General features: G+C 48.9%; 1 protein-coding gene and 1 non-coding gene across 3 annotated transcripts; both read right to left on the bottom strand.

Annotated features, from left to right (window-relative positions):
• Positions 1-4,200: 4,200 nt before the first annotated feature.
• Positions 4,201-12,341, bottom strand: ODC1 (ornithine decarboxylase 1). Of its 2 annotated transcripts, none has more exons than NM_001279911.1 (12): positions 11,436-11,585; positions 8,967-9,076; positions 8,743-8,861; positions 8,286-8,459; positions 7,907-8,079; positions 7,513-7,647; positions 7,301-7,382; positions 7,041-7,124; positions 5,828-5,990; positions 5,633-5,745; positions 5,325-5,539; positions 4,201-4,684 (listed from the first exon to the last, which is right to left on the bottom strand). In NM_001279911.1, the coding sequence occupies exons 3-12, from the start codon at positions 8,842-8,844 to the stop codon at positions 4,540-4,542; spliced, it is 1,386 nt and encodes a 461-aa protein (NP_001266840.1). In that variant the 5' UTR covers positions 8,845-8,861; positions 8,967-9,076; positions 11,436-11,585; the 3' UTR covers positions 4,201-4,539. The 2 variants fall into 2 exon arrangements, with proteins under 2 accessions (NP_001266840.1, XP_009440237.2); XM_009441962.5 differs by lacking the exon at positions 11,436-11,585 and adding an exon at positions 11,936-12,341 and having other exon boundaries at positions 4,204-4,684.
• LOC112208261 (small nucleolar RNA SNORA42/SNORA80 family) lies at positions 10,522-10,657 on the bottom strand. The gene has a single exon (XR_002942677.1). It is a non-coding gene; the product is annotated as a small nucleolar RNA SNORA42/SNORA80 family (small nucleolar RNA).
• Positions 12,342-12,743: the final 402 nt, after the last annotated feature.

The raw sequence follows: 12,743 nt of genomic DNA, 5'->3' as shown, positions 1-12,743 counted from the left end.
CCGCATTCTAGTCATGGTCATTGTTCAGCAAGAGCCCAGGAGCAGAAGCTGGCTGGTGAGGCAGGGCCCTGAGGACACCCAGGCCCTCCTTCTAACTCACGGACTCGCCTTGGACGAGTCACTTGACCTCTCTGGGCTTCATCCCATCTGTAAAACACAAGAACTGGGAGAACTCAGCAAAGCCTTTGCTTCACATGACATCCTACCTTGAAACCCGATGGGTGAGATTGGGTGAGGCGGAGAAGGCAGAGCCCCCCACTTGCCCCCCTCACCCCCAGGCACTGAGGCTTCTCGGGAATCCCTGGTGGGGACACAGCCCGATTTGAAACGGGTCGACTCTTGCCTTCAGGGGCAGTTTTCCAGCCGGGCCCAGAGATGGTGCAAAGCAAACCCCCAGATCCATCATGGGGGAGGGCCCATGTCAAAGAGGGTACAGGGTGACAGCCAGAAAACCCCCTAAAGCGGAGGGGGCTAGCCAGCCACTTCGAGTCACTTAGGAAAATCTAGTAAGGAGGGAACCTGCGAAGAGATGTGTGGTCCCAGTAGAAGAGGTCACTGCTGGGGGTGTGACGAGCACATGACTTCACAAGACAAGCCGAGTGAGGCCCGGGAAGGGGCAGGCCCTACCCACGAGAAAGTGCAAAGTGGGCGTCAGCCAGGGCTCAAGAGGGCCGCAGGGGGCACACGTGGCTTGCTCTGCCCACCGGCTTCTGGCCTGCCCTTGGTTGCTGCAGGCTATCTGTGAGGGGCAGTGCCTGGCCCTGACACTGTCGGGGAGGGAGGGGTTGACCACCTGCTGATGTGCCAGGAATGTTCCCATCTTTGGCTTCTGATGGGTCTGCTGCCTTCGTCGGCCTCATGAGCTGGGTTGGCATGAGCCAGCCCTCCTGGACCCTGCAAAGGTGAGGACCAGGTCGTGAGCAACTCTACCGTGTCCCCCTGAGCCAGTCCACTGCCCAAGCCACCCTCCAGCTGCTTAACAGCATGTTCCCAGGGTAGGGAAACACCGAATGAATGCTGGGGTCCTCTGACCTGGCTTGAATGCTGCCTCACTATCTGCGTGACTTGAGTTCATCTCTGAGTTTATGTCTTCACGTGGGAAACCTATTTTACAATCCTCGTAAAGTCAGTAATACATTCCAATGTCAAAAGCGCAGTGTGGAGCCAGTCCCCACTCTCGGCCCAGGCCTCTGGTTCTTCTGCCTAGAGGCAACCTCTGTTACCTGTTTCTTACAAGCTCTTCCAGAAATATGCCATGCATATGCAAGTATGTATGTACACACACAGTTTGTTGGGGTTTGATTTTGCTTTTTACACACATAGTAGCATACTACACGTGCCCCTTGCTTTGCTATCCTCATTGAATCTAGCTTGGAGCTTGTTCCTTATCAGTACTGATGAATCTGCTTCATTCCTTAACCACTGTATATCCCGTTCCATTGACAATTTCATCAGTACCTGCTTGTATACAAGAGATTGTTTACAAATGATGCCACAATGAATAATTTTCGAAGAGTATCATCAGAGAAATTCTTAGAACTGCTGGGTCAAAGATAATGTGGATTATTGATATTGTCAAGTTCCCTCCAAAGAGACTGTTGCTCTAATTTACTTTTCCGCCCAGTGCTTGAACACACCTGCTCACCCCGCGAGCTGGGGAACTCTTGTCTTTGCCAATCTGATAGGTGAGAAATAGATTCTCATAGTTTTACTGTGTGTTTCCTTTGGTTGACAAATGTCTTCATGTTCAAAACGTTTACTGTTGGCTGGGTGTAGTGGCTCATGCTTATAATCCCTGCACTTTGGGAGGCAGAGATGGGTGGATCACTTGAGACCAGGAGTTCAAAGCCAGCCTGGCCAACATGGTGAAACCGTCTCTACTACAAACACAAAAATTAGCCCGGTGTGGTGGCATGCACCTGTAGTCCTAGCTACTCAGGGGTCTGAGGCAGAAGAATCGTTTGAACCCGGGAGACAGAGGTTACAGTGAGCTGAGATGGTGCCACTGCATTCCAGCCTGGGTGAGAGTGAGACTCTGCCTACCAAAAAAAAAAAAAAAAGTTTACTGTGAGCCAAGTTTATGCCTTGCCCACTTTCTATTGCATTGTTACTTTATTGATTTGTTGGAGTTTTTAATATGAAGAAAATTAGTCCTTTTCACGGGCATCGTAGCCCTGTTTGTCCCTTGCCTTTTGACTTTGTTTCCAGTAGGTTTATGGTCTAATCTGTTATATTTAAAACTTTCATCTATCTGGAATGTATTTTGGAGCAGGAGTTGGGGATACTTTTATGTCTTCCAGATGGTTCTCCAGTTGCTCCAACACTACCCCATCCCCAGAGTCTGGGGAAAGTGGTCAGGGAGCAATAATGAGTATTTTTAAAAAGCACCCTGAGTGATTCTAATGCACTCTGGCTGCCTTTACCTTTGCCCAATAGCTCAATTCCCCTGAATCCCCTCTCCCGGGGGCCAGCACGCCAGGAAGAAATTCACAAGTGGTCATGGTGGAGCTGTATTCACTTCAAGTCACGAGTCTAGAAAGGCCCAGTATCTGTGCATGACCAGACAGCACCATCTTTAAAAATGACGTGGAGATACCCAAATGCAAAGCAGGACTTAAGCCTCCTGGAGGACGGTGCCTGGTGTCGACACAGCCCCGGCTACCGTCTGGTTGTCCTCGTTCTCTGGTCTATTCTGCCAAATTCGCCTGCCTGCTCCCATGTACAAGGGCCAAGGAAGATCACTTGATCAAGCCTGGCCACATCATTTCACAGACCCAAGTCTGGCTTTGTTGGGGCCTGTAAGTGGCTGCGCCAAGCTGTGGTCAGAAGCGAGGTTTCAGGGGCCGCTCACGTGTAGCACGGGATTACCTGCGGCTGTTTCTGTCCCCACTGGCACTACTGACCGTTGTTGGATTACATTTTCCCTAACTGGCTGAAAGAGCATTGTTTCCAAAGCCTTAGTTGATTTTGAGTGGAATACCCCCCTTTTCAGTCCAAGCTCAGCACTGCCACTAAGCGATCTCGGGAATTTCTTCCTTTTTAAGATGGAAGACCTAATTTACCAAGATTCTAGGCTTGGTGTCTAGCTCAAATTTCTTGGCACACAGTACATACTCAGTGCCAACTCTCTCAACATAGTGGGTCCCGGATCCCAGGGAACTGCCCTTGTTGGGGAGCTCAGAGTTACCCAAACACACCAGCATCCTACTTCTCAGGCTCCCGGAAGGCAGGGCTGTGGACTACAGCACTCCTTCCCGCCCTCCCCCTCCAGTCAGAACCAACCTCTATGACTCCTGAAAAAATCTTTCATGTTTTGGCAACCCTGGCCCAGGGAGACCAGAGTTGGTGATAAGCCAAGCCCTGAGCTAACTCGGCAGCCACATGAGGGCCCCTGGCTTCTCTGGACTCAGGGCTCAGGGGAAGGTGATGCTTTTGAGAAAGGCAGGAAGTCACTCTCTTCAGCTTTGGTAAATGGGTGACAGCATCGGCTTGACCTTCCCACCCCGGGAGGAGCCACAGCCTTCCTCCCTACACATTTGCTCTCTTCCTGTCCCCCTCATGAGGCTGGTGGGGACTCCAAGATGCTCCCACTGCCTGGTGGCTCTGACGTGTCCTTCCCTCCTCCTGCAGCTTCAGCGCTACCCGTAAGACATTGCCACAGTGGGGGTTAAGGAGCATGAGAACCTGCCACACTTTGGGGGAGAGCGGGGGTACACGTTGAGTAAAAGAACACACAAGGCCAGTGGTCATGGTCAGACAAGATGGTGAAGATACACAACATGGTAGGGACTTGCTGTTGCTGAATTTATTAAAATAAGCTGACTGCCAAATGTGGTACCGTATACATTCCTAACTTCTCACGGGCATGAAAGTGGGAGGGGACACGGATGGTCTCTGCAGGCCAGGCTCAAAGGGCCTCCCACACCTTCCCTGGGCACTGGCCTGGACAGGACAGGTCCGTCAGACTTAAGTAGGTCCCACTACCAGGGGCTCTGGACACGGAGTTCGCAGCCAACTCTGGACATGTGGGGTGGGCTGAGCAGATGTGCACCGTCCACATGGGAGGATGGGGCTTCCGTCTCACCTGTCCTCCTACCTGTGTGTGGGTGGACCCACTCATTGTTCTCTGAGAATCAGAGCGAGCTACACGGGATTCGTGAACTGTCTGGAATGAACACACCATAAAAACGTCCCAATGCCTAATTATTTCAAGATACTTTATTTTAAAAACAGGTCACAACACTAAGCTTTTGGCCCATTCTGCCATTGTACAAGCTACAAATGCTTGTTCAGCAGCTGAGGGGCACTCTTGAGTAGCGTGTCTGAAGAGTGAATAAAAATCCATATAAAACAAATATTCAAATAGTTTCCATAGGAACACAGATAAGTGTGACCCATATCCTAGTCTTCCATATGGCTGCATTATGGCGACCCTACTCTTACAAAGACATTTCAAAACTAGCAGTAATTAAGTTACATGGTCCCCCCAAATCCCTTAATTCAAGCTAAACTTGCAGTTAACAGCTACCAGAGTGCTATCTACACATTAATACTAGCCGAAGCACAGGCTGCTCTGTGGCGTTTCATCCCACTCTCCCAGGCACAAGACACAGGCAGGGTGCTGGCATCCTGTTCCTCTACTTCGGGTGGGAAGTCGGGGTTCTGGAATTGCTGCATGAGTTGCCTGAGAAAGAAAAAGTGGCATATTAAAAACCCTGACTCACTCCTAACTGGGCATGAGAGTATTTACTTCCCATCAGAAAACAATTCAATGTATTTTTTTTTTTTCTGAGACAGGGTCTTTCTCTGTTACTCAGGCTGGAATACAATGGTGCTATCATAGCTCACCGCAGCCTCAACCTCCCAGGCTCAAGCAAACCTCTCACCTTAGCCAAGCAGCTGGGACTACAGGCGCCCACTACCATGGCCAACTAATTTTTTAATTTTTTGTAGAGACAGGGTCTCACTATGTTGCCCAGGCTCGAACTCCTGGGCTCAAGTGATCCTTCTGCCTTGGCCTCCCAAAGTGTTGTGATTTCAGGTGTGAGCCAGCACACCTGGCCAATTCAATGTATTTCTAAAGCAAGCGTTTCTTCAGTCACCGTTTTGGTAATAAGGAAACCACAAGACACATGGCATGAACTTAAATATATTCCAATTACATAGAAATACACTCATCAGTCTTTTCTAAAACTTTTCTTAGGAAAAATATCCATATATATTTAATCTTAGGCAAGACAATTTCTTATTCGTCTAGACAAGAAGCACACATCCAAGAAGGTGCCTATTCTTGGCAGCACCATCAACATGCATGGCTTACTTACCACGCAGGCCCTGACATCACATAGTAGATCGTCGGCCTCTGGAAGCCATTGAACGTAGAGGCAGCAGCAACAGTGTAAGCGCCCATGTTTTCAAAGAGCATCCAATCACCCACATGCATTTCGGGCAGGTCACAGCGCTCAACAATCCGATCGAGGCCATCACATGTTGGTCCCCATATGCTGGATGAATAATACTTCTCATCTGGTTTAGGTCTCTATATAAAGAGACGGAGAGAGGAAGTACTGCTTAATTACACGTGTTGTGACCAGTCCTCTTAATTGTTTCATACAGTATGCTCAGAAATTACCTTTTGCAGAAGGGGCTTTACATGTGCGTGGTCATAGAGTATGCAATTAAATGATCCATAGACGCCATCATTCACATAATACATAAAGGTCTGCTCACTCGACTCATCTTCGTCTAGAAAGGCAGATCAACAATCTTAATGACTTTTTGCATCAGCTTTCAGTTATACATGAAGTGATTCGTCCTTTATACATACCATCAGAGCCCGTCTGTTCCTTTAATACAATTTTCTTGGCAATGATATTAACTGCAAGCGTGAAAGCTGATGCAACATAGTATCTGCCAGGCTCAGCTATGATTCTCACTCCAGAGTCTGACGGAAAGTATTTGTCCAACGCTGGGTTGATTACACCGGTGATCTAAGAGAGTGAAACAGAAAAGAAAGAGCAGCCTTCACTGTGGGAAATTCACATGGGGGAGTAACATCACAGGGCCTTGTGACATGACATCATGAGACCAGGCATCAACAGACAGGTTTATCATTAACTAACAAAAGCAAAAAAACATCAACATCTCCCTGAAAACCAGGCTACATATCCCAGGTGGCTCGTTTTCATTCCCCTCCAGGCACCCTATCTCCTTTAGGATGTTATGGGTATGATTTTTATCAAAGAACATTACGCAACTAACTACTACCTAGGAAGGCATCAAGATGTCAAAACATTTTAACAAATACATGCCAACAGGATAAAAATCCTATTCTGCCTACGTCATGATTTTAACAAACCATGTGGATGTATTTTATAAATTCAAGCACCAATATAATGGCTTAACTTCCTAAGTGACTAAACATTTCAAGCATTTTAAGGAGAGGAAGCATAGGTCTAGCAAAGCACATTTGGGGTGATGATGTGCTACAGTCAGCATATTCTCTAGGACGCCCACAGCAACATGCTTTTTCTTTTTTTTTTTTTGAGACAGGGTCTCACTCTGTAGCCCAGGCTGAGTGCAGTGGCATGATCGTGGCTCACTGCAGCCTCAACCTCCTGGGCTCAAGTGATCCTCCCACCTCAGCCTTCCAAGTAGCTGGGATTACAGGTGCCCGCCACCACACCAGGCTAATTTTAAAATTTTTTTGTAGAGATGGGGTCTCACTGTGTTGCCCAGGCTGGTCTCGAACTCCTGGGCTCAAGTGATCCTACCACCTCGGCCTCCCAAAGTGCTGGATTACAGGTGTGAGCCATGATTTCCAATGTAACCAATTATCCAAGACTTCTGGGAAAGCTGATTCACACTTTAGAAAACCAAATGGTATCAAGTGTAATGTCAGACAGCACAAAGAAATCACTCAAAATATCACACCAAGACACTTCAGCCCATCGTGGTATTAGTTAAGACACTTAAATTTTGAAATATTCCAAAAAGGTATTAGAACGGCTACTGAGTATTACAGTTTTGTTCTAAATTACCTCTTCAAATTTAAGTTTCACATCCTCAGATCCAGGAAAGCCACCGCCAATATCAAGCAGATACATGCTGAAACCAACCTCAGCCTAGAATCAAGAAAATAAGTCAGCCAGATCCACAGCTAATAACAAAAATGTATGCAGCAGATAGGTTGAAACCCATGTAATACAGAACCAACTGCCATAAAAAGTTAACTCTAGAATTAAGACTAGTTATTGTCAGTTGTGTCCCGCCCTTCCCTAACAGGGTCACGTATACTCACCCCCATGTCAAAAACACAGCGGGCATCAGAGATTGCCTGCACGAAGGTCTCAGGATCGGTACAGCCGCTTCCTACATGGAAGCTGGGGTAAAATAAAGAGACGAGACACTGTGTCTTAGTATTTCTTAAAATAATAGCAAACACTAGGAGAAAGTCTGTAAAACTCAAACTGTTCAATGTCTTGACCTCTAGCTATCCCACCAAAAGCTCACCTGACACCAACAACATCGATATTTAGCTCTTTCGCCCGTTCCAAAAGGAGCCTGCTGGTTCTGAGCGTGGCACCGAATTTCACACTGAGACGACAGACTGCTTTGGAATCATCAGTGGCAATCCGCAAAACCAACCTACAAGCAAGGAAAGTGCAGCAAATGTCTCATCATAGATGTTCACTTATAGCCACGATTAAAATAAAAACAATCCTGTTCTAAACACTGTCGCTGATATATTCTGTAGTTTGAGTCCCAGGCTTCATGACTCAATAGGGGGTTTCAACTACTTTCTACTAAAGTATAGAAATATAATAATCAGAAATTTAAGTTTGTTTGATAAGAATCCACATATCTTATGCTCCCGATCTTGCCCTCAGATGGGGGAATAACTCACTTTGCTTTGGGATGTGCTCTGGCAACTTTCATCAACTCAACTTCACTATCAAAAGTCATCATCTGGACTCCATTATTAGCAGCATACTTAATTTGAGATACTTGTTTACAAGGATTTGCATAGATAATCCTCTCTGGAGGCACCCCCAGACTCTGCACCAACTGTATTTCAGTCTGAAAAAGAAGAGTGGTGTCATGCTATCCATACGTGGCTTAACACGTGGAATAAACAGAAAAGCATGGGAAGTTGTCATGTACCCCGCCGCCCCATTTGCCTTTAGTGAGCATTTATTGCCCAAAAAACACAACTTGTATCTGCCTCGTGGGGAATACCAGGCCCATTTTATACAACACTTTTGAGGCCTGCTGCTATCGCTTACCTTGCTAGCACAGTCAAATCCTGTCCCGATAGCAGCAAGGGTCTTCACGATGGCTTTGCTATCATTACATTTGACTGCATAAAAGGGGGTGACACGAGGGAGAGCTTTTAACCACCTCAGATGTTTCTTTAGAATGTCTCCCAGGTCTGCCACATAGAAGGCATCCTTATCATCCTGAAACAAGAGTGGTCACAGGTGACTCACTAGCAGCCTCACCACACACCACACCAGCAGCCAGCGACCTTCATTCCCATCAGTCACAATGAATCCTGCTCTTTTGAGTCTAGCCACTGATATGAGTATCACCATTATCACTATTAATTTACCACCAGTGAATTAACTTCTACATTCCGTAACAAGACACGTAAGCCTCACTGCTCTTCCTTAGACCCTGCCGAAGTTTTCCACTTGCCTGGCACTCCCAGCTGCACTGCCAGCATGGGCCTCATATACTTACAGAAGAAGAAACTTCATGAATTTTCTGGTCCAGAATGTCCTTGGCAGTAAAACCTTCATCGAGGAAGTGGCAGTCAAACTCTTCATTACCAAAGTTGTTCATGATTTCTTGATGTTCCTCTGAAATGCAACAAAATGCAAATAGAGTGGAGAAATTCACTTAGAAGCCTTAGCAATACAATTCTTAAGATTAACCTGCAACATAAATGTAAACTGAATACTTACATGGAAAACTAAGAGATGGAATTGAAAGAAATATTTCCAGCTTCTCACAAAGGCAACTCTCCAGGAATTCCAAATCCCTCTGCGTGTGCCCTTGGAACAGCAGTGACAATCTGAGAAATAAAATAGGGAATTTGCTGTCTACCTTAGGAACACATCGAGTTGAAGATGGGGCACTGGCCGAGCACACGCAGAGCTAATCATGCCCCGGATATGAACCACTCACTGGCCTGGTCATCCTGATTATTACTAGGCATAAGGTACATGATTCCATAAACCTTGGCAGTATAAGGACACCACAAAAAATACCAGGTTTTTCCAAGGCAGCACACTAAGCATTTCAAATATTTGTACCAAAAAAATCTAGCATGCAAGTTTCAGAAGCTTATCTGCACTTAGCTCACTGATATGGAAAAAAGTCTTATAATGGTCTGATTTATTTCAGAGCAGTTTCAGTTCCTTAGAAACTTAAAATAGCATTATAGACTTTTTTATTTTTTTTGAGACAGAGTCTCACGCTGTCACCCAGGCTGGAGTGCAGCGGTGCAATCTTGGCTCACGGCAACCTCTGCCTCCCGGGTTCAAGCGATTCTCCTGTCTCAGCCTCCCCAGCAGCCGGGATTACAGGCGCCTGTCACCATGCCCGGCTAATTTTTGTGTTTTTAGTAGAGACAGGATTTCACCACGTTGTCCAGGCGGGTCTCAAACTCCTGACCCCAGGTGATCCACCCCCCTCGGTCTTCCAAAGTGCTGGGATTACATTATAGCCTTTATACACAGCCATACAAACATTTCCTACTTCCACTAAGTCTTAGAATGATTTTTACTGACCAACAGGCATCATGGAAATGTCTGGAGCATTTGAGATTTTACGAGTTAATTTTCATGTATTAGCTGGGTATATACTTCTTAAAAACTGTAATCTTCAAGTCAACTTATCACATTGTATTACAGTTGCTGTTACCTGATCAGAATTCAGTATTTTTTTTTTTTTTTGAGACAGAGTTTTACTCTTGTTGCCCAGGCTGGAGTGCAATGGCATGATCTCGGCTCACCTCAACCTCCGCCTCCTGGGTTCAAGCGATTCTCCTGCCTCAGTCTCCCGAGTAGCTGGGATTACCGGCATGTGCCACCACACCCGGGGCCTGGCTAATTTTATATTTTTACTGGAGATGGGATTTCTCCATGTTAGTCAGGCTGGTCTCCAACTCCCGACCTCAGGTGATCCGCCTGCCTCAGCCTCCCAAAGTGTTGGGATTACAGGCGTGAGCCACCACGCCTGGCTAGAACTCAGTATTCTTAAACCAGCGTTGCCTACCAAGTTTAGCAATTCCGGGAATGCCAACTGTCCTTACAGTCACTCTCGTATTTGCTTAGCTATGAGAATAATTTGGGGCTAACTTCACCAGTAAGAAAAACAAGCAAGAACATCACTCTAGTAACAATAAAAGCCACTGTATTTTGCTTTCATCAAATGTGGCACCTTGTGAACCAGCTTTCTTAAAATTATTTATTTTAACCTTTAAAAATTTCTGCCAGGTAGAGCTTTCTTCTTTTCCACTGTGCAACCCACTTCAGTGCCAGCAGCCTACGGGCACAGAGGCCAGGCAATGGTTCGGGGACACAGTTTGCTCTGGCATGGGGTACTATGACAGGCCCAGGGTGACGGGCCTGTCATAAATCCAAACCCATGCATAGAATTTGCTTTAAAGCTCTATCTATTGTGACTGCTTGGCATTGTCAACCTCCGAAGTTGCCTAAATCACCCCTCGGAGAAGGGAAGAGAGTAACAACGCTAGCAAAACCATTTTTGTTACAGACATGGTTATATATTTTTGTTTATATGAAGAATATTTACAATTTAATAATAAATAGGCTCATGCAGTCACGAACTGGGTCATTTAAGGCCTTATTAAATATTTTTAAGGCAGTGTTCAGGCCTAAACTTGGAAAGTTTTGATTTCTTTTTAATACGCCAACACTTTTTTGCTTTTCTGTATCTTTTAAGGCGTTACTTAAGTAACTTACTTAAATATACTTTACTGAAGAACACCTTTCGGTCTTTCTGTAACAGCTAAGTTACTTAAAATGGTCAATCAATTAGCACAAGAGGATAATGTTAGAAGAGATAGGGGCTAATTCAAACAAACTTTGAAAAAAATTTCACAAATCAATTAAAGTCTGCCCAATTTTATGTTTAAACAAAGTCAGCCAACACATTCTTTGTCCTCCCCAGACATTCCTGAGAGGTTCTGCCTTCTACACTTTCACCAATTATTTCGACTTCGCAAACAGCACAATCAGCCTTTTCTGCAAACCTTAGGGCTGTCTCCCCTGTGTATGTCCGTTCATCTAAGCCAAGCTTTTCCGAAATCACCGAGTCATTCACAGTCCTTAAATAAACACCTCTAAGTCATGGCCGAGCATCTAATATCACAGCTACTACAGCAAGACTATCTTAGCTCTACCCACTCTCGCGGGTTTCCAAATTGGTGTCATCTGCTCTGTAGACACAGCGAAAATAAAAACTGGAAGGAAACTGAAGGCGCCAAGGCCGGGGCCCGCTCGTCTGTACCAAGGCGAGCCCGGGCTCTGCGCCCCTGCACCTGCTGCGCGGCCGCCAGGGCCTCCCCAACGGCTCCCCGGCCAGCGCGCGGCCGCCGACGGGTTGGGAAAGAGGCCGGCGCGGGGCCGCAGGGTCTCCGGGTGGGTCTCCCCTAGGCCCCTCCAGCCCCGAGCTGTGAAGACGGGGGCAGAACGAGGCGCCCGAATCACCCTTATCCAGCCGCGGGAGAACCCCGGGCCGGGAGGAAGCGGCGCCTCAAGGTCGTGGCCCGCTCGGCGACCACGTGTCTCCGCAGGCCGGCGAGGCGCGCCGCACACGTGCCCGGTGCCCGGGACCCGGGGCCCGCAGCCCGCCCCGGCTCCCGCCCTCGCTCCCTCCCTTCCTCCGCGGCCGGGGAGTCCCTCACCTCAGAGCGCCCAGGCGCCGCAGGCCAGCCCCATGGGGAAGCGCAGACGCCGGAGCCTGAGTCGCAGCCGCAGGAGCGCTCGGCCGCCCCCGCCGCGCCCGTCAGCGCCTGGCTCCCGCCCGCCGGAGACGCCGGCCCGAGGTGGCGCCGGAGCTGCTGGCAGAGGGGCGGCGGGCGGCGGCGGCGGCGGCTACAGGAGGGACTGACAAAGCCCCACGGCGCGCCGCTTCCTACTTATAGCACCGGCGGGTCGCCATGGAGACGCACCAGCTCAAACCAGCCACGATCGGTTCCGGCCGGGACACCGCCGGGGGAGGGGCGGGGGCCCGACGGTGGCCAACCCGGGCCCGCGCGGAGCTGGTGGGGCGCCGGCGGGCCGACGTCAGCCGAGCCGAGCACCGCCTGCCCCACGCGTGGCCCCCGCCCCCGGCTTCGCGCCCCGCCCTCCCCGCCCTGCGGCCGCCTCGCCCCGCCCCGCCCTGCGGCGGTCGCGCCCGCCTGGAACTGGTCCGCGCACGCGCACGACGCCGCAGGCCCCGGCCCCCGCCCGCGGCAGCTGAACGGCAGAGCCTGTAGCTGCACAGCTGTGCTTACACCTGGCGTTCAGTACCTCGTGCCCGAGAGCGGAAAAGGGAAATCGCGAGCGGAGGACCGATGTGCTGGCCACGTGGGCCCCGCCGGGCCTACTCCGGACCCTGCTGCCGCCCATTGCTCCGGTGCAAGGGACCTGGAAGTGATCCCGGTGCCGCTCTGCTCCCACCAGCTAGGGAGCAGAGGCGCGGGAGGGAAGGGGCATCCCGGGGGTCGC

The sequence above is a fragment of the Pan troglodytes genome, chromosome 12 (assembly GCF_028858775.2).
Source record: "Pan troglodytes isolate AG18354 chromosome 12, NHGRI_mPanTro3-v2.0_pri, whole genome shotgun sequence".
NCBI lineage: Eukaryota > Metazoa > Chordata > Mammalia > Primates > Hominidae > Pan > Pan troglodytes.
This window is presented reverse-complemented; position numbering and strand designations above follow the sequence as displayed.

What these genes read in the sequence shown, in the direction of transcription:
- ODC1 (XM_009441962.5), bottom strand. Translation starts at nt 8,844, where the DNA reads ATGAACAACTTTGGTAATGAAGAGTTTGACTGCCACTTCCTCGATGAA. An exon ending in TTCATGAAGTTTCTTCTTCT is followed by an intron (nt 8,460 to 8,742) that starts GTAAGTATATGA and finishes CTCTTGTTTCAG; the next exon opens with GATGATAAGGATGCCTTCTA. An exon ending in TGAAACTTAAATTTGAAGAG is followed by an intron (nt 5,991 to 7,040) that starts GTAATTTAGAAC and finishes TCACTCTCTTAG; the next exon opens with ATCACCGGTGTAATCAACCC.